At 49.5% G+C, this 23,379-nt stretch overlaps 1 protein-coding gene across 3 annotated transcripts in view; it reads right to left on the bottom strand.

Moving 5' to 3' along the window:
* Positions 1-7,893: 7,893 nt before the first annotated feature.
* Positions 7,894-23,379, bottom strand: part of MAPKAP1 (MAPK associated protein 1) — a gene marked incomplete at both ends in the record, with an annotated part of 76,328 nt that continues 60,842 nt past the window's right edge. For all 3 annotated transcript variants that reach the window (XM_079544573.1, XM_079544574.1, XM_079544572.1), the window contains 3 exons: positions 7,894-8,019; positions 9,467-9,564; positions 19,704-19,841. In XM_079544573.1, the coding sequence (XP_079400699.1) occupies positions 7,894-8,019; positions 9,467-9,564; positions 19,704-19,841 (362 nt within the window). The remainder of the gene's footprint in view (positions 8,020-9,466; positions 9,565-19,703; positions 19,842-23,379) is intronic.

The raw sequence follows: 23,379 nt of genomic DNA on the forward strand, positions 1-23,379 counted from the left end.
ACCTGTGGTGGGGGGTGGTACCCCATGCTGGGGCTTTGCCACCTCTCTCCTCTTCGGATCAAACAACTCTTTGTAAATCTAAATTAATAAGGTTGCCTGGCTATAGACAGAGGAACACGTACTGTATCTTGTCTTTGTCGATCAATGCATTATATCATCCCATAAAACTGATTAAAAAGCAGAGCAGTTCATCTCGCCAGGTTCCATGTCTCAACATTATAAATTTCATATTATGGTTAATGATTGTCAGTGCAGATGGAGTACATGCAAGCTGATCAGTATTGTAGTTTATAATTAATTATTGGAGTGTTGCTGCAGAGGACACTGAGGAGGGGGTGGCTGCTGATTAGCAATTTGTTCTCTCTCAAACACTGAAGGAGCAATGGGAATTTGTGCGCCTGGCACTGCAGGCAGAGGGGTGGCTGCTGGCACCAAAACCATTGCCGTGCTCATGTGGCACTGTGGCAAGGGAGGGGTGGCCATGGCACACGCAGAGCCCATTCCCCAGCCCCAGGTGAGCGGTGCCACGTTTGTGCCCAAGGCCCAGAGCTCTGCCCTGCAGCCCCGCAGCCCCGGCCCTATCTCACCGCTGAGTGCTCTTCCCACAGCTGGCGCTGGTTTCTCATCTGGAGATCAGAAGGGCAGAAATTCTGCGGGAGATGAAAAAAAACAAACCCAAAGTTCCATTAAAGGCGAACTACCATTGGCAAGTGTGCACTGTAATTGGATTAGGTCTTTATCAGATCTTCCCATTTGCGGAGGCGTGAGCAGTCCTGGGGCTGCGCAGAGTCAATCAGTGAGGCCAGGGGGGGCCGTCTGCTCCTCTGCGGGGGTGCCGGCTGATCGAGGGGATTTAGCTTTTATTGACTAATAATAATGTTTTACAAAGGGAGAAGCGGGGCCCTGCGCCAAAGGAAAGTGTCTGAGCTCGCAGAGCGACTGGCTCACAGCGGCGGTTTGTGTTTGTTTATTTTCCATTCCCGGGTTTATCACGGCGATGATTTCAATCCCCCAGCAGCAAAGCAATGAGAAGCACCAAACTGGAATGCAAACGGCCGCGTTTCCCCAGAAGATGGTTTTCTGTGCGAGTGAAAGCTTCCAACAGCGCGGTGGGAGAGCAGCGCTCGGAGAGGGGCGTCTGCAGTGCATCCCTGGCCCTTCCAGCAGCCCAGTGTTTGAGAATGCATGGTAAAAGGATATTAAAGCCTGGGACAAGATTTGCATGGAAACACGATGTTTAAATATTTTATCTCTCGGGAACCCAGACGCTAAATAGTTGATAGCATAGACAAATGTTATCATTTTAGAAAGAACCAGCATTGAATACTCTTTGCTGGCTTAGCACGCGGGTCAGTGAGGCGGCAGGTCACGGTACCACCGCTCACGGGCTCCCACTCTGCCACCGCCACACCGTAGGCTGGGACAGGGACAGGGACGGTGAGCACACGGCTCCCACGGCCGTCCCGCCCCGCTGGGGTGAGGGCGGAGTCCCGGCTCCCTCCGCGCGGAGCTGCCCGGCTCCAGGCGCGGGCTCGGAGGTGGCCGGCCGGGCCCGGATGGGGTCAGGATGGGGCTGAGGCAGCGCGTGCGCAGCCGGCGCGGTGCCGGAGGGCTGCAGGCAGCCGCCTCAAGGTGGCGCGCTGGGAGCGGGAACCGCGCCGCAGAACAAAGGCGGCTGCGTGCAGCTCAGCCTGCGGCGCGTCCTGCAGGCCCGGCCCGCGGCTCACCCTGCGGCTCACCTTGCGCCTCAACCCGCAGCGCAGCCTGCAGTTCGCCCTGCAGCCCCGGCCCGGTCCCAGCTGCAGACTCAGCTCCTGCTCTGGGCAGGAACGCGGTGCAGTGCTGACGAGCAAACCCTGCGGTGTCCTGATGGTGTCATCGCAGATGATCAGCACCCCGTGAACGAGGAACTGGGTGCTTTCCTGCTGGCACCGGCGTTGGTCCCACATCAGCCCCTCCTGTGCTCACACCGGTGTGACGTGCTGGCTGCCGGTGGGGACATGGATGCACTCTCAGAGGTGGCACAGCTCCGAAGTTTTGCCCTTCTTGTTTGGTGCCATCCTGCGCCTGCAGCCGCACGCTCTGTGCCCGCTGTGTGCCAGGGCCGTCCTGCAATTAGTGCATTCTGGGGGAGCTGCTCGGTGCTGTCGCCTTGACATTGAGACCTAAATTTGCCGTAAAGCCAAATGGATACGCACACCCACATTTCTGAGGCTTTTAGTTCAGCAACAAGTGAATCCATCAAAGCCCAGCACCTAATTTAATAGCAATAATGAAAGGTGTGCGTCACTATTAATTTAAGCACTCCAACATTAGCCTTGCACTTAGAAACCAGCAAGGCAGAGCTATTTACAAATGAATGTACCGGGGCAATAAATTGAAAGTACTGGTTTGACCTGCGGTGGCTGCTTTTTTCATTTATACACAGATACATTTCTATAGATGAATTTACTCCCATCTCTTTAGCAAGGCCTCCCTAATTAAGTTGAAGTGGCAGTGGAAGTGTGGCAGTAAGTGTGGAAAGAAGCGGCTAAAAATGTATTTAATTCATTATAAATAATCTTTGATACCAGGAGGTTGGATAAAGGTTTGCAGTATCAGAGCAGGCTGCCGAGGAGGCCAAGGAGATTGCTCGTGAGCAGCAAAAGCATTTGCATCGCTGAGTTTGACCTCCTCACACCGAGGGAAGAAGCTGCGGATGGAAGGGGGGCTGCTGGCACCAGAGCTGGCAGTGGGACGAGTGGGAGCCACGGTGCCGGGGGGGCCGCAGTGCGGGGTGCCGACTCTGTGCTGCGTGTGCCCCCAGGATGATAACGTATGTTAAGAGGAAGGTGTATGTCACCCACATTAAAGGAGTTTAATGCGCTCGGAGTCACATTATTGTACCCTTGTAGAATACATTATCTGTCATGCTGCCTTTACAGGCTGTCACCTCGCAGAAAGGCTACAGTGTTCCTGGAAACCATTATCAGACTCTGATGATACGATCAAAATTGGAGCGAGCTGCATGGTGGGGGCCCAGCGGCCGGGGCTCTGTGCACTGCACTGCAGCATTGCGGGATGGGGCTGCCGGGACTGGCAGGTCGGGGTTGGGGAGGGGGGCACATCGCCACGGGACCCTCGGGCAGGGCAGCAGCTGTGCGCCCCGCGGGCAGAGCTCGGCTCCGAGGCCGGGTTGGGGCCCTGCTGCTGTGCCCTGGGTGGCTCAGCACCGCTCAGTGCAGCGCCGACCTGAACGCGGTGGGAACCGGTGAGCATCAGCCTCTAAATACTGCTCTTCCTTTTCCCTGTCAGGTGAAATTAAAAAAAAAGAAGCCTGCTTTTTTTGGAGTGTAATCTTCCGCCTGCGACAAGAAGACGCGTAAACTGATAAATTGCAGATTAAACGAGTGCCACACTCCACTCCAGTCCCTGGCTGTTAATTCCCCTGTTGTGCAATTCCCCGCTTTCAGGGCCTGTCAATTCCACCTAATCGCAGGCGGCACTAAAACACCCTGCCCTGACAGCACGGGCCGCCAGCCCCCCGCTCCTCACTCAGGTGGATTGCATGCATCACTTATGCACAAATCAGCAATATGCCAGCGGGGAGGAATTATGTCGGATGACAGCCCCGACACGCAGTGCAGATTGCAGAGCACGTGGCCGCAGCCGCCGTGACAGATTGCGGTGCACGGCTGCGCTGGTGCGGGAGCGGCTCCGGGACACAACTGGCCCTTCTGTGCCTCACCGGGCTGCAATGCCTCGTGTGTGGGCAGTGCCTGGCCTGAGAGCACAGGTCAGCAGGTGCGGCCATCCTGCTGTTCATCGGGCCGTCCTGCTGCTTGTAGGGATGTCCTGGTGCATGGGCCAGAGCCCATAGCAGGTGCAGGGGGTGCTGGGCCCTCTGTGGCAGCGTGCTGGGGATGGCCCCATGTGCTCCACTGACCATCCAGTGGATGTCAGTTAAATGTTTAGCTTGCCTCAATCTGTGATCCTGAAAAGCTTAAATTGATGACAGCCTTGCAGTTGCTCATTAATAATTGCTTCATTACTGTATGCTATCGCATACTCCTGACAATAATGGTGTTTGCTGGTGTATTTCTAATCATCCAGCATTTCAGTTCCCTCACCGAGCCCCAGACTCCTTGGTGTGCAGCTCCCTCAGAGGCAACGCATCCCTGCCCGGTGTCAGCACTGCTCCCACAGGGATGGGGTGGCTGGGATGGCTGCTGCCAACCTCATGCAGCTGCTTCCCTCTGTGCACTGCGGGCATGAGGCCTCAGCCCCACAGAGCCAGGACCCCCACATTGCTCCCCACCCCGGCTCTGTTCGTCAGGACCCGGGGTGGCTTCCTGAGCTCTTGGCTTGCGCTGGGCGCACCAGGCACCGCTCGGTGCCGTGGCACAGTGGCAAAGACTGACCCTGCATTCCCACCCGGGGCGTTAAAAATCTGCTGCAACTTGTCAGAAAAATGAATAAATGAGCGCATTATTTTTTCATTTTGGAGCTCAGCATCTGTTTGTCTAATCAAGAAAGAGAACTGGGAAAGTCAACCAGGGCTGACGCACACATTTTATTTAACTTTTCCTCTGTCAAAGGAGTTTAAATGTGTAATGAACAGGCCATGGTGATTTGAAATATAATCCCATTACTCTGATGAGATTACCGAGGCTGTGAGAGTTCACAAATCATACTTAGGGTTTTTAGAGCCAACAACACCCCGCTGAGGTTTTTTTCCCTCTTTTGCATTGACGCAGAGATGCGTGGCACCGCACAGCCACGGTGCGTGGCCCTGCCCCACTGTGCCCGCTGCTGGCAGCAGTGCCGGCCCAGCTCTGAGCAGTGGGGCCGCAGTGCCGCCCCCCACAGCCCTGCACTGCCGCCCCTGGCCTCGCCCATCCCCACACCACGATGGCCGCCCCAGGATGTGATTTAAGGAGCATTAATTTTAGCAGCAGTGGCGCCCAACACCACCGCCGCCTCGGCAGCGCGCTTCCGTGAAATTCATGGGCCCATTACAAACATGTCTCCATAAATAACTCCCCCCATTAATCTCAGGGCTGCACCTAGGGCGGCATGATGGCTTCTGCCTGCTCGTCCCCATTTGCTGGGTGGGAGCAGGGCCGTCCATGCAGAGCCCAGCCCCGGCCATACTGCCAATGGACGTCCTCCGGCCCGCAGAGATCTCTGCTCCATCTCTCCTGGCAAACCCCACCAGAGCTGCACAACTGCCTGGAGCACAATCAGTGCTGCTGTGGCCCAAGCAGCCCTGCACCAACCATGGGTGCACAGGGCCCGTTCTCAGTGCACGGCCCTTCTGCATCTGCGGAACATAGGGCTCCTGGAATGGCTGGAAGGAAGGGCAGCTGAAGAGCCTTCCATTTTTATCTAACTTGAAAATAGATACAGAAATGTATCATTTCAGTTTGAAATAGAGGCTTAATTTTCTGCATTAGGTGAAGAGGCTTCTGGCATAAAGCAGATTTTGCGCATGCATTATGTATCACTTGAAGTAACCTCTGGCCACATTGCTCAGCCCAGGGCTGTGCCAGCACAACACAGATGTTGCAGCACTGCAGCTTGAAAGCCGCTCCGTTCCTTTGCGTATCTCCTGGAGCAGTGCTCAGCCTCTGCAGGAGCCTCCCGGGGCCCTGCACTGCTGCAGGTAGAGCTGCAGTGCACAGGAGAGCAGGGCCTCTTCACAGGAAGAGAAAATGTGGACACCCTCCAACAGAGTCTGATGCATTTCAGGGAGAAGTATCCCTGCTCGGCAGCCAGCAGCCACCCTCTCTGCTGAAGCCCAGTAACACGGCATGGAAGGAACAGCTTGCTTCCCTGACCCAGTTGAATGCCCATCTGAATCAATTAAATCTACAACTACCGGGAAAGACCAGCCGGGATGGCTCTGCGCTCAGCTGCGCGCAGATTGCAGCCAGGAGCCCCGCTTTGACTTTTGCAGCAAGCACCAAGCAGTGGAAACGCGTTCCCTGCACCCTGTGTTCCGATCTGCAGTTTGAAGGAAAATTGATTTCTTAAGTGTGATCGAGTGTCTCGGAGCAAGCAGACTCAGCCCCGGCCCCCTCGAGCCGCCGCTCGCTGCGTGCACCCCGACCCCAGCTGGTGCTGTGTGCTCAGGGGCGGGCAGTGCAGGTATGGAGCAGCATGGCCTGGCAGGGGAGCACCCACCTGCACTGCAGCACTGCCAATGGGGAGGGCTTTATCGTGACAGGCCTTCCTTTCACTGAGAGGAAAACACTGCACCTACCAAATATCTCCTGAGAACGAGTAAACGTGGCAGCAGCGTTGTGGCCAAGAAAAGAAGTTGGAGATGGAAGTCGTTCCCAACACCGAAGTAGGGAACATTTTCATTTAAGAAGAACTGAAACTGGGTGGCAAAGCACATTCACATAACAACTTTAATGTTAAATAGTTCACAAAGCTGAATAAAGGAATAATTTACATTGCATTATTGGAAAGGTTTTCCTCTGTTGCATCTGTGCTGCAATTGTGCATACAAAATACTTAAAAATGTAATACTGTACTATAAAATATGTTTCCTTCTGTTTTATCCTTTGCAAATAGGAACTGTGGAAGACTGCACACAGAGACCGCGCGGCCCCGGGGGGCGGCACTCATGTGCTTCCAAAACTGAATCTTTTACAACAGAGAACTTAAATGTAACAGACAGCTGACACAGAGCCCTGCTGCCTTCCCGCTATCCACACCCTGCACATTAAGGCTCAGAGCATTTTTTGTACAAAAGTAAGGTAGGACGCACACTGCTGGAGGTGGTGCTGCAGCACGGCAGGGAGGGCACGCAGCCCACGTAGCTCCACGCAGCCCCACATTCGCACACAGCCCGCGCTGCCGGCTGGGCTCTGAGCAGCTCGCAGGGCTGTGGGTGCAGCATGGTACAAACCCACGGCTGCAGCACAGGGCTCCAGCATCGGCAGCTTGGAGAGATTTGTGAAAGACACCTCTGGTGAGTGGAACCAAAATGCAGCTCTGGCTCCTGAAATCCCATTCACGTGTTCCCTGATATGTTGAAGACAGACAAGGCCAGCACAGTCACAAGTCCCAGTACAGAGCAGGTCTCTGTTTTTATTCCTACAGAACAGTAAGGAGCAGGGGCACACCCAGCACCGGGTGCCAGCCGTGGCCTCAGCGCTGTGCCGCGCTCTCCTCAGGCTGCAGATGCTGCCTTGGTGCTGGCTGCAGGAAGTGCCTTCCACAGAGGGGATGCAAAGCTGAGGAGCAGTTACACAAACCTGTTTTGAAAAGAACGAAGCAAAAGAGACCTGAACTGCCTCAGCGCTCCCCCACCAGTCGCTCTGCCATGGCTGCTGCTCCTGGCTCACAGTTGCCTCCTGCACGTCAGCAACAGAAGCGCAACCATCTGGGACTGCAGCCTCCCCCCAAAAGAACCGTGCATCAGATGGACCTTGAAAAAGATTACATCTGTTTATTAATAGTAAAAATGGATACATTTGTCCTACATTTTGTTTTTAGAAATTTGATCATGTCACAAGCAATACCTGTGTGTACGTGGGTGTATTACAGATGTATATAATTTATTTTAACCAGGCTGTGAAATAATATGTAATCACATCTCTTCTTGTGATTGTACATAATACAGTAATTAAATGATGCCAGTCTACGTCATTCTCTTATTTCTAATCAAAGGAACCTGAAGCGTAACAGTCTTCTTTCCGGCTGATATGGCTCTTTATTTGTGTCACAGGGGAGACCTCCTCTCGCCAAGGAGGGATCATCGTGCAGCCACCAGACACGGGGTCGCGCCGATGTCCTCCCCGGCCGCTCCTGCCGTCAGCAGCTGGAGCTCCGCCGCTCTGCCCCGGCCACCAGCAGCCCCCGCCCCGAACACGGCGGTCAGGCTCTGTTCGAGGCCCGGTGCTACTGCTGTCCCGATTTCTTCTCCTTCTGGAAGCTAAAGCTTGTTCTCCTGTTCAGTTTTCTTTGTTTCTGAGCAAAATATTCCGCTCTGGCTGTACTTGCTCGTGATTCCAGAATATAGTTAACCTGCAAGACACGGAAGGATTTCACTGCAGTGGAGCTTTGGCATGCAGCCCTGGGAGGGCACGGGCCCTTGCACCTCCAGCAGGGCGACAGGAAAAGGGCAAAACCACAGCAGGAGCGGCCCTGCATGTGGGCCACCCCCGGCTCTGCCCCCGTCCTCGCGCCTGGGCAGCTCCGTCCCCCAACACAGCATGTCCTGCGGCCGCTGTGCTGCTCTGGAGTGGTAATGGGCTTCAATAAAAGATTTTATCAGCTTTAATAAAAATAATACCTCCATTATGATGTTTGCATACTCAGCTAATCTCAGAGTTTCCCTGTGTTTTGGCATATTTTACTTGATGAAAGCATTTTTAAATGATATTTAACAAGCCTGCTATTCCCTAAATTTATTATCTCCAGTGCTTTGTGATAATCACATAGATAATTTTAATGGAAGGTTAATGCAAGAATCAAAAAGATAAAAATGCCCTTTGGTCCGCCATTAGCTGGTTAATATGCTGTGGCTTAAAACTTGCACGATTTTATGCACTGTAGAGTGTTTCACTTTCATTGCATATTACAGCTTAAGGCGTAGAAATATAGGGAGTTTTCATGGTCAATAAAGCCTCGGTGTCTTGCACTTGATCATGTAAAAAGCCTAATTTGAAAAGTCTGATTTCTCTATATTTCTTAATGCTGATGGAATTGAAAATAAACTGGTAACTTACACAAAAACCTAGAAGTATTTTGTATAAACAATTTGCAAGGTAAGAAAAAAAGCACTGTTTGGTAATGTTTCTCCCCTGAATATTCTCGTTACTCAGAGCAAAACTCTTTTCAGCTTTCTTGTGTGAGCAGTCTGGCTCTGCCAAGTGCTCCGGAGACTCCGCAGATGAAGTGGGAGCAGAGGAGCCTGCCGGACTAAGAGCCAAGGGAGAAGGCAGCAGGCGCTCAGCCACCAACACCAGCATTGCAGCAGGTCGGCCATTCGGCAGTCCTGGGGACTTCACACAGCAAAGCAAACGTAACGGGTGGATTCCTAAAATTACTGTTTTTTTGATTTTGAGTTGATGTAAGATAATAGATTGCAGAAAATGAAGTTTAATCTTCCAATTTGTTTCAGGAAGTAGATCAATACGTACATCAATGAGCTGTGGGAAAAGCAAGCCATTCTGGCCCGGGGGGGAGCAGTCCTGCTGCACTCAGCACTGCCCCAGCCCAGCTCTGCTCCGCTCGAGCCGCTCCGACGCTGCGCAGCCCTGTGTTCCATGTGTGCCCTGTGGTCCCTGCAGTGCCAATTCCTGACTGAAACCCAGCCCAGGGAGTGGGGCAGCAAACTGGGAGCTAAAGCACCCAAGTGCTCCACAGGTGCTGTGCCATGCCCGTATTTCAGATCCTCCTGAAGACTTCCATGTCTAACAACTGGTACAACACTCAGAATTTTGGGTCACGTTAAAATTTTAATACTCACCTTCAGTACAATTTCATTGACAGTAGCAGCATCTGATTCAAAGTACAGGTGTTTGTAGTCGTGATTGCTTAGATATGTAAGTTTAAATATTGCATGACCTGCAAAGATAAGAAAAAAGGTTCAGAATATTTCTCTAAAGTTTTCTGCCGAGCTGTGTGCCTGACAGAAGCAAAACACAGATGGTGATCTTAGCATACCATCAGCACAACAGAAGGGAGCAATGAAACGCTGACAGGCTTCTCGTGTCATTTCAATTTAAGGCAAGTGGTGGCTTACAGGAGCAGCTGAACTCTTTCAATAAAGTTCATTTTCCCATCACATCCCTGCTGCAGGAAAAGCAAAGATCTATCAGACGGTCAGTTAGCTCACAGCCAGCCCACGGCCGCAGCGCTCGCACCGCCACGCTGCAACAGCTCACCTAGCAATTCAGTGTAACCACCACACATAGAAGTGCCATATTTAAGATAAAAGACCAATTAGTCCCGGAATTATCATAAAATCCCCTCCCCAGAATAACACCCAAACCTGCTCTGTTGCTAAGGCAAAGGAAAATGTCACTGTAAAATACAAAGGAATGTAGCAACGGTACGAGGAAACCAGGCACCTCTCCCTGCAAGCAGAACAATCAAAAACTAACACAGACTGCAGTTTTTATCTGTGAGGTTCTCTGCTGGCAAGCTTCCCCGCTGCTCAGACCCCAGCAGAGGGTGGCAGTGACCAATGACTCCAATGTGACAGAGCTGGGGCTGCCATGGGCAGCGGTGCCGGAGCAGCTGCAGGGCTGGTGCGTGGTGCTGCATGCAGGCCGGGTGTGCAGTGCTGCTGAGGCATGCTGAGGGCAGCCCCTGCATCCTGGGTGGAGGGAATGATGGGCAGCGTGCTGACTGCCTGCTTCTCAGCCACACATCACCGGGGGGTGGGGCACGGAGCCACAGGGTGAGAGATTAACACAAAAATTAAGGGAGACCATAGCTTTCGTCATGCCCAACGAAGGAACCCTCCCAGGATCTCCATCTTTCCTTTAAAGCAGTGATTTACTCCTCCTTTCTGGCAGAAGCAGTTACGCAGCTGACAGAGGCAGAACACAGAAGTTCATTTCCAACACTTGTTTTAGGATTGTATCGAGTCAGCTGTTTTGAAGACAATTAGAGCTACAGATGCCAATACCAATTCTGCTGCATCCCATGGCAGGAGGCAGAGCTCACTCTGCTGCAGTCCCTCCGGCAGCCTGGAGACAACCCCTGCCAGGGCAGCATCCCTGTGTCCCCACATCCGTGTGTCCCTGACCAGGACAGCAGCTGCTCAGCCGCAGCCCCTGAGTTGGACCGCCCTGCATTGCCCCAGCATGGAGCAGGACGAGCCCTGCACGTGGCAGGTGATGTAGTGGAAAGAGGCTAAAAAGACTTTTCTTTAGAAACTCCATTACACTATTATGTTTATGTGCTCCCATGTCCACATCACACTATTTACAGCATGAAATATTAGTTCATTGAAATCATAACTGGCACTTTGCTCTGCTACTGTTCCAGCCAGATGGAATTTATGAATTGTGAGATTGATTTCCATTTCCAAGAGTGCTTAAATGTGTGATGTACCACTTTCCAATAGAGCACCACCTCTGACAATTCAGAGATCAATAGGAACTTCAATGGTTTTTTATATTTCCATACAAGAATATCTGGCAGCAAACAGCAGCAGCGGGATTCTACCATACATGACGGCAGTTAAAACAAATGCAGATCTTGTACCAGCAACATCACCACAATGACTCCTGCACGAGCAGTGTGCCCTCAGCCTGTTTGGAACACAGCCATTCAGCTCCAGCAGCTGTCTGTCACCAGGACCACAGACAGGTTATACACGTCACCTGTGCTGGGCAGCTGAAGGCAGAAGGGGACCAAACAGGGACATTGTAATACCTTGCAATCAGGTTTTACTGGCTGGAAAATATGGATTATTTTACACTATATTCATCTGCTAAAACATTTAAGGAAAGAAACTCAGGTTTTCAGACAGTGCGAGGCACGCAGCAGGAGCACTGCAGGTCACTGCACTGGGATGCGCAGCCTGCAGGACGGGCAGCACCTCCACTGCTCATGGCTGCACCCCATTTTCCTGACAACGTTCAGGGAAGAGGTGCTCATCCCAACTGCACATCACCCCCCAGATTCACTGATTTTGTGTCAATACGAGGCCAATGAGAAATTCTGCTGCAATCTGTATTCCAAACATTCAGGAATAATTTGTATTCTACCTCTTCCATCAACCCCAAATTCAGAGGGTACCAAAAGCCCCTATCTGTTAGTGCCAATCTTTAAAGCAGTCTGCACTGAGTTAAATCACTAATTAGATGAAGCATGAAAAGAAAATGCGTGAATAGAACAAAACAGAAAACAAACACGAGGAAATGCAAATTTATGTTAATTTTTCAATATACCTTGATGATTGTTCTGTCATTTTGGGCCATAAGGCCTAAGTCAACAATTAAGAGTTATTGGAATAAACAGTGAGAGAAAGACCTCTCTGAAGAACAAAATGCTTACAGGCATCATTCAACATGATGACCATTCTCACCATCCCAGAAATGGCGACCACAACAGGATCAAGCTCCTAAATCCTGCAGACTCAGAAGGGTTTACAAGGACTTTAAAACGCACAGATAAGTAAGCAAGGAATAATGAAAGCAAAATGCATGCAAGCAGTGCTTCTGAACAAAGCCAAGCTTAGTTAAAACACTGCATGAAATGCTGCTATATCTCATCTAAAAGCTTTGAGGAGGAACTCTGTTGTTTTAAATCCACAGTGCTGCCTCAAAAAACAATGCTGCGAGCCTGGAAAGTCAAAAACAACGCACATGTTGCACGAGCATCAAAACACCAGTCTTGGCGTGGCTGAACAAGAAAACTCGCAGCTCCCTTGCAGGGATGTCAGCTGCTCTCAGCCACTGCGGGCTGCTGGGACACGGTGCAGCGCTGGCAGCAGCGGAGGCAGGCCTGGACTGGGCCAACCTGGTGGGAGCCATGCTCAGCCGGGCTGGGGGTCTCCTCCACAGACAGTGACTGCAGTCACTATGGATGAAACCCCGACCCACCACCGCCGCTGGGAACAACACGGAGTGCAGCCTGCAGCTGATGTTCTCCTCCAGAACACGGCTGCTGTGGGAACAAACAACGCCGATGTTCAGAGCAGGGTGCTGCAGCCCTGCCCCCCCATGAACACTCTTCCCACAGCTCAGGTCTTTATGTTCTGCTATGGGCTTCCTACAAAGCGTTGCTGTTAGTGGATGCCTTGTTTCCAGATGTCCGTAAAGAGCCCACTTCTATGTCAAGTTACGGTAACGATTCACACATCTGGGTTTTTTTTCCAAAGCCTTTTGTTTTTTCATTGAATTTTTACCAAAGGCAGAATAAAGATTTTTTTTTGCAAGAATGCACTGAAAATCAGGAGGGGAAATCAGGGTTGCCCCAAACCTCTCACCAGCAACCTTGTTTTGGAAAAAAGATGATAAATAAATCAAAATGCACTAAGCAGTGTTTCCACATGGCAATCGCCTCCTTCATTGCGTCTGCACCTCATCAATCACGCTATTGTCTGCTTGAAAGGCGAGCCTTGTAAATGTCATATCCACTCAAGCCCAAGGAGAAGCGAATCAAAATGCAGCAAGGAGTTTTAATTGGATAGTGTAATTAAACTAAAAAACCCCAGCAGAATAGCTTTGACAGAATAGATGAAGACCCCTTTTAATAGGGCTACAAAACATATTTGTTAAAAGGATGAGGCAATGCACGCTGCTGATTGTGCTCCAGAGGACTCTGATGCAGGCTCCTCAGCAGCAGTGCACTCAGTGGGCTGCAGCCACATGTGTGGGGCCAGGAGCATCCGTCCTGGCCTGTCCTGCTCTGCCTGCCCATCCGGCCCTGCCCTGCTGTGCCTCCCCAGGCCAAAGGCTGCAGGGCTCCAACATCTCTGACCTTTGCCAGCCCCCCGATGGCCGCAATGACCCGTGTGCAGTCCAGAGCTGTGACAGAGGTGGGAAGTTCAATGAGATCGAGTGCCGTATGCACGCTGCTGTCTTGCCTCTGAGGCATTTTGCTGCTCTGCAAACCACGGGTCTGCACGCATTTGGACTCACATCTTTCTGATGCACACTTTGAGGTTTCTTTCACTCTGAGCCTGAAGTATTGGTAATATTTTCTCTGCTGAATCTATTTTTTACCCTTTGAGCAGAATCTGTGATTAGGTTTCCATCATGTATGATTTTTCCACTATTATTTCAGAGACTGCGTTACTCACAGCAGGAGCATTAATATTAGGAACTACCACGCAGTATTTTGTGCACCATTTGCACAGTGCCTGGGTAATTGCTGCCTCTTTGCTCTGGCCCCACGGCAGGGCCTTGAACAACCGTGCAACATCTTTATTGGAGCTCCCCGAGCAGCGGGAACCCGCTCCTCCCCAACGCGCTCTGTGCGTTTTTAGTCCTTTCACAACCCCATAATGAATTCATTAAATTAGTACTACCAACATGCATAATCTGGAGGAACTTGATACTGAATTAAAACATCAAATACCTTTAGCTTTAAATGAAAACTACATAAAAGCATTTCAGCCATCACTTTGGCTATCACTTACAGCCAGTATGAATACTGCTAGAAAAGCTATTTTCGTGCAGATGTGGAATTCAATGGGAAAGACTGACTTGTGTAGCAACATCAATCAAAACGTCGGCTCTGCTGGCAGCTCTCGACAGTAAGGTGGGTTCAGAGGTCATGGGATAAAGAAAAAGCCAAGCTCTGGTTCAGCTCCAATATCTCCTCACTGGAAGTCTTGCGACGGTGCCTGCCCCCTCTGTACCGGGCGGCTTTCATTAATCTTCTTGCCATCTTTTTTAACTAGTCATGCAGAACCGCTCGATAGCGAGACATATAATGGGGAGGCCCTGTGCCTATTACCAGGTTAACACTCTGTTAAGCCCCAGCGCAACAATGGAATAAGAATTTAAAGGAAATCTTAAGCTGCGGGGTGCAAAGAAGGCAATTAAATTACAAACCGAAGTTACTGATGTACTCCGTGACCTACAGAACACCTTTGTTTAGACTACCTTCATATTAAGGCTGTTTTGACCAAGTGCTTGAGACGTATCTGCTTTCCTAAGAGGAAAAACATACAAAACAGAAGAAAAATGATCACAGAGAACGTTTGTTCAGTGTTTCAAGTAAATTATCAAATAAATCTAATTTCTGCAGCTGTCATAAAACACAGAATGGAGAAAAAAATATTTATTTTGAAAATGGTGCGTCTGGCCAAGTGGTTGGTGCCAGTGCCACCGGATGGCCTGCCCCCAGCATGGCCCTTAGCACTGCCCTGAGCGCCGCCCCGGCCCAGCAATGCAGTGGTCACAGCCCTGTGCGCAGGGTGCTGAGTAGCAAAGGCAGTGGTTAGTGACACTGAAGTTTATCCTTTGTCCAAATAATGTAAGAGACATTAACAGAATCAGATTTCCTTTAAATTACACTATTGCAAAAGGATATAATTATATTAAACGTATTATGTTGCTTCCTTAAGACTTTATATTATGTACACTTAATTGAGATACAAAGCTCTTTTCAGCTATAAAAATGACAACTACTTTATTAAGGTTTAAATCTTATTTCTCAATGATAGGATGCTTCCTTTCGAGATTCAAAACATTGAGAATCTCTCGTGATAATCAGACTGAACCTGATTTAAACAAGCAGTTTATACACAGTGTTTCCAGGTTCTAATGGCATTTGACCGAGCCAGCAGGGCCATTACCTCTTCTCTCTGTCTAAATTCAGGGAGTCTGATTTAATTTACAAATAAAAATTCAAATGCTAACCTGGGCTACTATGAGGGCAAACAAAAATCATCAGCCGTTCCTGCCTCTGATACCCACAATAATGGCAAATTAGATACCAAAGCTTTCTGTTGTCATCTTCCCTTTTCACTGAGCGCAGCTCCGAGTTCTGTTAACTTACAGGAAAGGGAAGCTCTGCTCCTAGCAGAACGGCTTCCAGCCCGCCTGCAAACATTCACAGCACGGGATCTGGGTTGTCAGGTCCTTTAACACACAAGTGGCACTAAAGCACGACTGTGCGAACCTGTCATCACAGATAAAACTTCAGCTGAAAGTAAGCAAACCATCCGCACCACGTTTATATATAGTTTCTATCTTTACATTTCCAGTACCAGTAAAAACCCTGACACCCCTGTAGTCCACCGAAAGTAAGAGCTGGCTGAGTTCTATGCAGCGTTAATTACTGGCAGCAGCAGAACAAACGGTGCACGGCCCTCAGTGAGCACAGAGAGCAGCACACAGAGCAGCACGCAGAGCAGCACACAGAGCAGCACGCAGAGCAGCACACAGAGCAGCTCACAGAGCAGCACGCAGAGCAGCACACAGAGCAGCTCACAGAGCAGCACGCAGAGCAGCACTGCCAGCAGCACACAGAACAGCACACAGAGCAGCACACAGAGCAGCACACAGAGCAGCACACAGAGCAGCACACAGAGAAGCACTGCCAGCAGCACACAGAGCAGCACACAGAGCAGCACACAGAGCAGCACGCAGAGCAGCACGCAGAGCAGCACACAGAGCAGCACAAGGACCAGCACACAGAGGAGCACACAGAGCACACAGAGCAGCACACAGAGCAGCACACAGAGCAGCACGCAGAGCAGCACTGCCCGCGGAACACAGAGCAGCACAAGGACCAGCACACAGAGCAGCACACAGAGCAGCACGCAGAGCAGCACGCAGAGCAGCACACAGAGCAGCACACAGAGCAGCACTGCCCGCGGAACACAGAGCAGCACAAGGACCAGCACACAGAGCAGCACGCAGAGCAGCACGCAGAGCAGCACGCAGAGCAGCACTGCCCGCAGAACACAGAGCAACACTACCAGCAGCACACAGAGCAGCACACAGAGCAGCACTGTCAGCAGCACACAGAACAGCACGCAGAGCAGCACGCAGAGCAGCACGCAGAGCAGCACAAGGACCAGCACACAGAGGAGCACACAGAGCACACAGAGCAGCACACAGAGCAGCACACAGAGCAGCACACAGAGCAGCACTGCCCGCAGAACACACAGCAGCACTACCAGCAGCACACAGAGCAGCACTGTCAGCAGCACACAGAGCAGCACACAGAGCAGCACACAGAGGAGCACACAGAGCAGCACACAGAGCAGCACACAGAGGAGCACACAGAGCAGCACACAGAGCAGCACACAGAGGAGCACACAGAGCAGCACACAGAGCAGCACACAGAGCAGCACACAGAGCAGCACGCAGAGCAGCACACAGAGCAGCACTGCCCGCAGAACACAGAGCAGCACACAGAGCAGCACACAGAGCAGCACACAGAGCAGCACACAGAGCAGCACACAGAGCAGCACACAGAGGAGCACACAGAGCAGCACACAGAGCAGCACACAGAGGAGCACACAGAGCAGCACACAGAGCAGCACACAGAGCAGCACACAGAGCAGCACACAGAGCAGCACACAGAGGAGCACACAGAACAGCACACAGAGGAGCACACAGAGCAGCACACAGAGGAGCACACAGAGCAGCACACAGAGCAGCACGCAGAGCAGCACTGCCCGCAGAACACAGAGCAGCACACAGAGCAGCACACAGAGCAGCACACAGAGGAGCACACAGAACAGCACACAGAGCAGCACACAGAGCAGCACACAGAGGAGCACACAGAGCAGCACACAGAGCAGCACGCAGAGCAGCACGCAGAGCAGCACACAGAGCAGCACACAGAGGAGCACACAGAGCAGCACACAGAGCAGCACACAGAGCAGCACACAGAGCAGCACACAGAGGAGCACACAGAGCAGCACACAGAGCAGCACGCAGAGCAGCACGCAGAGCAGCACACAGAGGAGCACACAGAGCAGCACACAGAGCAGCACACAGAGCAGCACACAGAGCAGCACGCAGAGCAGCACACAGAGCAGCACACAGAGCAGCACAGCTCCAAGATCCCCGCGCCGCTCACATCCCAGCATCGCCCAGCAGCCCCACGGCCCCAGCTGCTCACGGCTGGGAGCAGAGGTGGTTTAAGAAAGCATACGCTGTGCTCCCTGTGGTGCAATGGCACCAGCCCTGCTATGTGTGCACAGCACTCAGAAAGACGAAAGCGTGTTTGTGTTACGGGAGATAAAAACATGGAAACAAAATATACTGCAGAACTCAAGCACCTTATCTTCGCTCAGCCTCTCTTTCTTTGCCATAATTCATTCAAGGAAGATCCAGGAATAATTTTTGATGTAAACTCTGCTATAAACATATATCACTCTGCTGATAAAAATCACAGACAAAACTTGTGAAATACAGTGAGTTTCATTCCTTTATGCTACTAAAATAACTTTTTTCCATTTAAAATTCAAGAGATACTGATCTGCTGTTAAGAGTTCCCCCAAATGCATCATTCTGACATGTCACACTAAAAGTCTCTTCTGCTGACCTAAAATAATGGCTTTCAGAACATCTTTGGTGAATCTGGAAGAGGTCAGCGGATTTCAGGGGAAAATTATTTTCTCCTTTTGAAACCATGTTGAACATTTATTAAACATGAAAATCATACGGATGGCTACATGAAAATGCGAAAATAAAAATGCAGTATCTTTAAGGTTGCCTTTGACATAACCTGTCAGAACTCTCTCAAAACTGACCACAGTTCCTCATTTCAGGGTCTCCACTCAAAGGTGGACTGCACTTTGTTAAGGTTGCAGTTCTGTCCCTTGTTTCCCCTCAGTTTGCTCCATTTGGGTCCAAGTGTCATTTGCTGAGGCACAGGCGCTGCCACCCAGCCCCATCCCACAAGGACACAGTCCTGGAGATGCTCAGGGACAGCTTGAAGATCTCAGCTGAGGGTGCTAAAGGGAGCCTAAGCTGGAAACCTTGCCTTTCAGGGCTGGATTTTCAGATACAGCCCTATTTTGCTGGCACAATTTTATCACTACGAGTATCTGCATCTGAAATGAAATGTGGCTACAAACCCTGAGGTGTTAATGTTCACAAGTGCAAACTACACCTTTAGCAACAAAACTGGTCTGATGTGCAGCTGAGCACTACGTGGTTGGGTATTTCAAAGCACCACAGACTCTGCCGCAGCCTTTGCAGACTGTCAGCTATCTGTTACAGAGATACGTTGGGTGCCATCTCAGAGCTCCACAAAGACAACTGCTACACACTTGGACTGCCTGGTCAGCAGGGACATCTCTCCCCAGGCTCACACCTTCACAAGGATCATAAAAACTTGCTGGGAGACAGGAAAGAGAGACAGTGACTGGAGCAAGAATATGGAATTAGGAAGGGGTAATGAAGGGGAGAAGGATATAGTTCAATAATTGCTGATAAAATCTGTGGCAGCTATAAATTTACTCTTCCAAAAGAATTCAACAGATCATTACCTCTGTAAATACGTATCACATAATTCTCTCTCTCTGTCACCTTGCAGATAAGTACTTAATATTTAGCATCTCTACCCGCACAAGCCCGGGCGTAATAAAATCCTGCCATGTTTTTGAATCTCAGTTACTTTTTGACAGTGGATAGTTACGTTTTGACGCCACCAGGAGACACTGTCCCGTTCTCCTAGGGCCTATCTTGTGCCTTTTACAATGAATTTTAGGAATACAGACCCTCATTACTCCACGGGTACAATAAGCACAGCTCCCTGGCTCTGCCCTCTGCCCGGTGTCCCCTCATACAGGACCCCCTGGCTGCTGCCCGCGCCAACGCCTTCCTGAATCAAAGCTCTGCTGACCCTGCAGCCGCAATGGAAGCAATTTCAGACTGTGATGATACTGAGATCCTCACACGTCCGAGGAATTGTTCAAAGCCTTTCCAGATGTTAAGAAGTTCAAAAATATCACAAAGATGTGGAAATGGGTATGTGACTCCTGAGCTGCAGCCTACCCAGCGATTCCTTGGTGCGGCGCTGCCAGCGGCTACAGACAGCAGGCAGGAAACTTAACAACACCACTGGCCACAAACAGCATTAAAAGGAGGCTCATAAAACGTGCATCTGTTTGCGTTATGTTCTCTACAACAGAATCAAGTCAGATTAAAAACATTCTATAATGAATAAAATACACCTATAAAAGGAAAGGACATGGCAGCAATAATTCTCTGGGCATCTAGCACACAGAGAGAGGGAGAAGAGAGAGGACATAAATAAAAAGGACTACTCACTTGGGCTCTTTTCTTCCACAAGGTCACAGGCACAGAGGAGTTCAGAATCGATTGAAATGGGTTTCTGCTTAATCCAAAACTTAGTGCTGGCCTTCTGATTAGTAACAGGGTCTATCTCTACCTTGTCTCCAGAAATACCTGAGATGAGAAAGAATAGAGAACCACAATAGTGATCTGTTTAAGTGATTTCATATCAGCCATTTGACACACTTTATAAATCTTAAATGGGATGAAAGTATATCGCCCTTCTGGGCTTTTTGAAAGCATGGCAGCTTTTGAAACCGAAAGCAAATAATTATCAAAGTGCATTGATAATCTGTATTTTATTCTCCTGCCTTGCTGGGAAATAAGCACACCAATGAGAAAAAAAAATCACAGGAAAATTTCTTCCCAGCACACACAGAGCTCTTCTGGAAACAGCAGCTACATGAACCGCAGGATGTATATGAAGACACGTATTTTCAGTCGTCACTATTATATGTGAGAGGCACCACCACATGTCACTATTACATCTCCTGGGCAGCACACATAGAACATACTCTACACAAGGACAACACGTGTTTTAGTATTGCAGAAGTGCTCTTTGTGGTAAACAGACACCCACAAACAGTGGCACCCAGCTCTGATGATGCTGCAGTGAGCGCAGACTGGGAGCCGGGGAGCTCCTGGCCCCACACAGCCAGCCCAGATGGCCGGGGCTGGTTCCCACCGCACACCGGTGTGCCTCCACACACAGCATCCTGCTGCAGACCTCTGGGGAGGGAGTGCAGAACATCCCTGCACTATTACCCCTCTGCATGTCTCCTGCGAGCGGTGTTTGTGCAGTGGGATGTAACGGGGAGCTGCAGCCTGCTGGGGTGCTCATGGCATTTACTGCAGGCGTCGTCACGGCACTGCTGCGCTGTGCTGCTGGGCAGGAGCTCATTGTTCAGTGTCTGCTGACACTGAGAAGCAAACTTCTCAGTCTAAAAGTCATGGCTTCCAGGTGACGCTCATGGTACAGGAGGAAAAAAGGAAGCAGCAGAGGAGTAAATGAACTTTAGTTCACTCTTGCAACTTACGAAAAATGGCAGAGAGAAACTTCTCCTTTTAAAGGGCTTTGGCTACGATGCTTTTGAATACATTGCCTTTGCTTTGTCTGAAGCAGGAGAAAAAAAGAAGCTGACTATAAAACCTCTAAGAGCTGTGACCAAATAAGCATCGGATGCCACATTCATAACTGTCTCAACCCTCAAAAACAAAGTCAGTGTTTCTAAAAGCACAGTGACTGCCGCAGAATTTGCACATCTCTGTCAGTACTTCATCAGTACTTCATGCACCTAAAACGAAAGCACACACAGCAAGCAATGTGTGCTTGCAGCAGCCTTCTCTCCGCTGTCCTTTCCACTGAACACAGGGTAACCTTCACTTTACCCCTGGCTGCTGAGACAGGTGGTAACAATGCCACCAACTCCCTCCCTACTTCTATTAATCCAAGAATGCACTTTGTCATTAAGCATACGTCACATCAAAGACATCACATTTCAATTAAGCACTGTATCAAGAGTCTAATTAACACAAGGACTGTTAGAACTACGTAATGGGAGCAGGCTGACGCTCTGTCTGGAGCCCACTTTGTTTTGCAATGTAATTTTGGACACATTCATTAAAATCAGTTTTGTTATTTCACAGTAATCGATTATTCAAAATGCTATTTCCTGTAGCTTAATCAAAATACGTGAAGTTGAGGACATAAAGAAATAGTCAAGGCAAGTTCTAAGAATAAAAGATAAAACTCTCTGCGTGCAATGGATGCTCCCCTGCCCGCCCTTTAGAAAAAGTTACTCCCAAAAATATCCTTTAAAAATTTCACAGCATGGTCCTGCAACTTCAGCATCCACAGTCAGTCAATATTGTTAACGTACCTTGTTAATTTGATAGGATTTGTCAGGTAACTCCACTGGAAAATTATATAAAACTGTTCCAGATGAACAGATGATAGTGACATGAATTAAAGTGATAGAACAATAGTGGAATATAAACCAGAAATGACACCCAAAGTGGCTGTTGATTTATTGCCATCCTGAGTTTGGTTCTGGGCTTCCATGTATATTAGTGCTACAAATCTGGGTCCATTTAGCAGAGAGATGCTCATACATACATCACCAGCTCCTGCTCCAAGCCAAGGTCACTCCCCATTGCATCAATCTTTTCAGCAGAGGCTACTTCACCAAGCACAGATTTTGTAACCGTCTCAGATGTAACAGACTTCCTCCTCTTTCATCTTTTTTTTATCATGTAAAATACACTTTAACTTCTATTATTTTTATCTGCAAATTGTTGCTGTATACTTCATCCATTATTTCTGTATCTCAGCATCACTGGCTTAAGCTCACACACATCCAAAGAGCACATTGACAAAGAATGCTGTCTTTTTTGTGTTATTGTTCTTGCAATCTGTGCGCGTTGAAACCTAAAATCAAAACACTATTATGGATGTGGCTTCTACAGTCTCTGTCGCAGCACAAATTTATTATACTCAGAAAATAAGCAAAAATACCTCTTCTAGGATATTTTAAAATTCGTTCAATTTAGCACAAGAAATGCCACAGCTGCAGTACCCCAGTACCACTGCTCTGCCCTCGCTCCCCTTGCTGGCTCTGCGATGCCCTCACCCCGCTGGAATGCTTTCTGGCAGCAGCTTCCCATGGCAATGCGCTTCTTTTCGTTCTGCTAACATGGTACACAAGCAAATTTGTCTTATGCCTTCACACCACAACTGCACCTTTCTAAAAATGTTGGGAGCACTACTGCACGTGCATTATAATCCACCATTAGCTGAGACACACAAAGGTGTGGCTTTAAAAGGTAGGCTTTAAGCTGCCGGGGCTACCGCTTCCAGCCCTAACAAAAATCACATCACGAGGTGCTCATTCCTCCCCTTCCCATTTGCATCTCTTTTTTCTGCCAAGAAGAACCATGCAGAATGTAAAGATGACCGAGCTGGCCCCCATATTTTCAATAAATCTTGCGTCAGACTCAGTGACCACTTTTCAGACAGCTAAAAACATTTCAAAAAGTACCACTGTGCAGACAGCAATCCACAAATACAGCTCACACTTTGGCTACCTGCCCCATGCAAGTGAAATAAGGTACAGTACGGGATCTATTCAAATAAGATGAGTATTTGCACGTACTTATACATTCTTTCACATTCAGATGATGGAACTGGGGCTCTCCCCAAAGCCACACAGACATTTCCAGGCAGTCACCACACCACTTTTCAGCTAAGTGGGCGGCCGTCCTGTGCTGCTGTTGGACCTGTGCTGCCATCAAACCACCAGTGCTGCCAATAAGGAGCGATGCTGTGGCTTCAGAATCTCCAGAAAAGTGTCGCTTTGCTGTGGCTGCACCATAAAACCAGTGACACATAAAAATGCTACTGAGAAAAGTCTTAGTGACTGACTGCTAACCGATCGCTAAGCCAATGAAGAATTTCTCCATAACCACAGCCACTCATTAGAGATTAAAAGAGAATTAGTTTTTTTTTAATACTTCAGACTGCATGGAGCAGTCTGTTACTCGGAGATGATTAACACATTAGCACTCAGCATCGTTACTGCAAATAGCACCTCGGTGCTTGCTTTATCAGCAGTGCTCCTTTAACATCACAGAGACATTCAGTAGAAAAGCACTG

This window comes from Tetrao urogallus, assembly GCF_951394365.1.
Source record: "Tetrao urogallus genome assembly, chromosome: 19".
NCBI lineage: Eukaryota > Metazoa > Chordata > Aves > Galliformes > Phasianidae > Tetrao > Tetrao urogallus.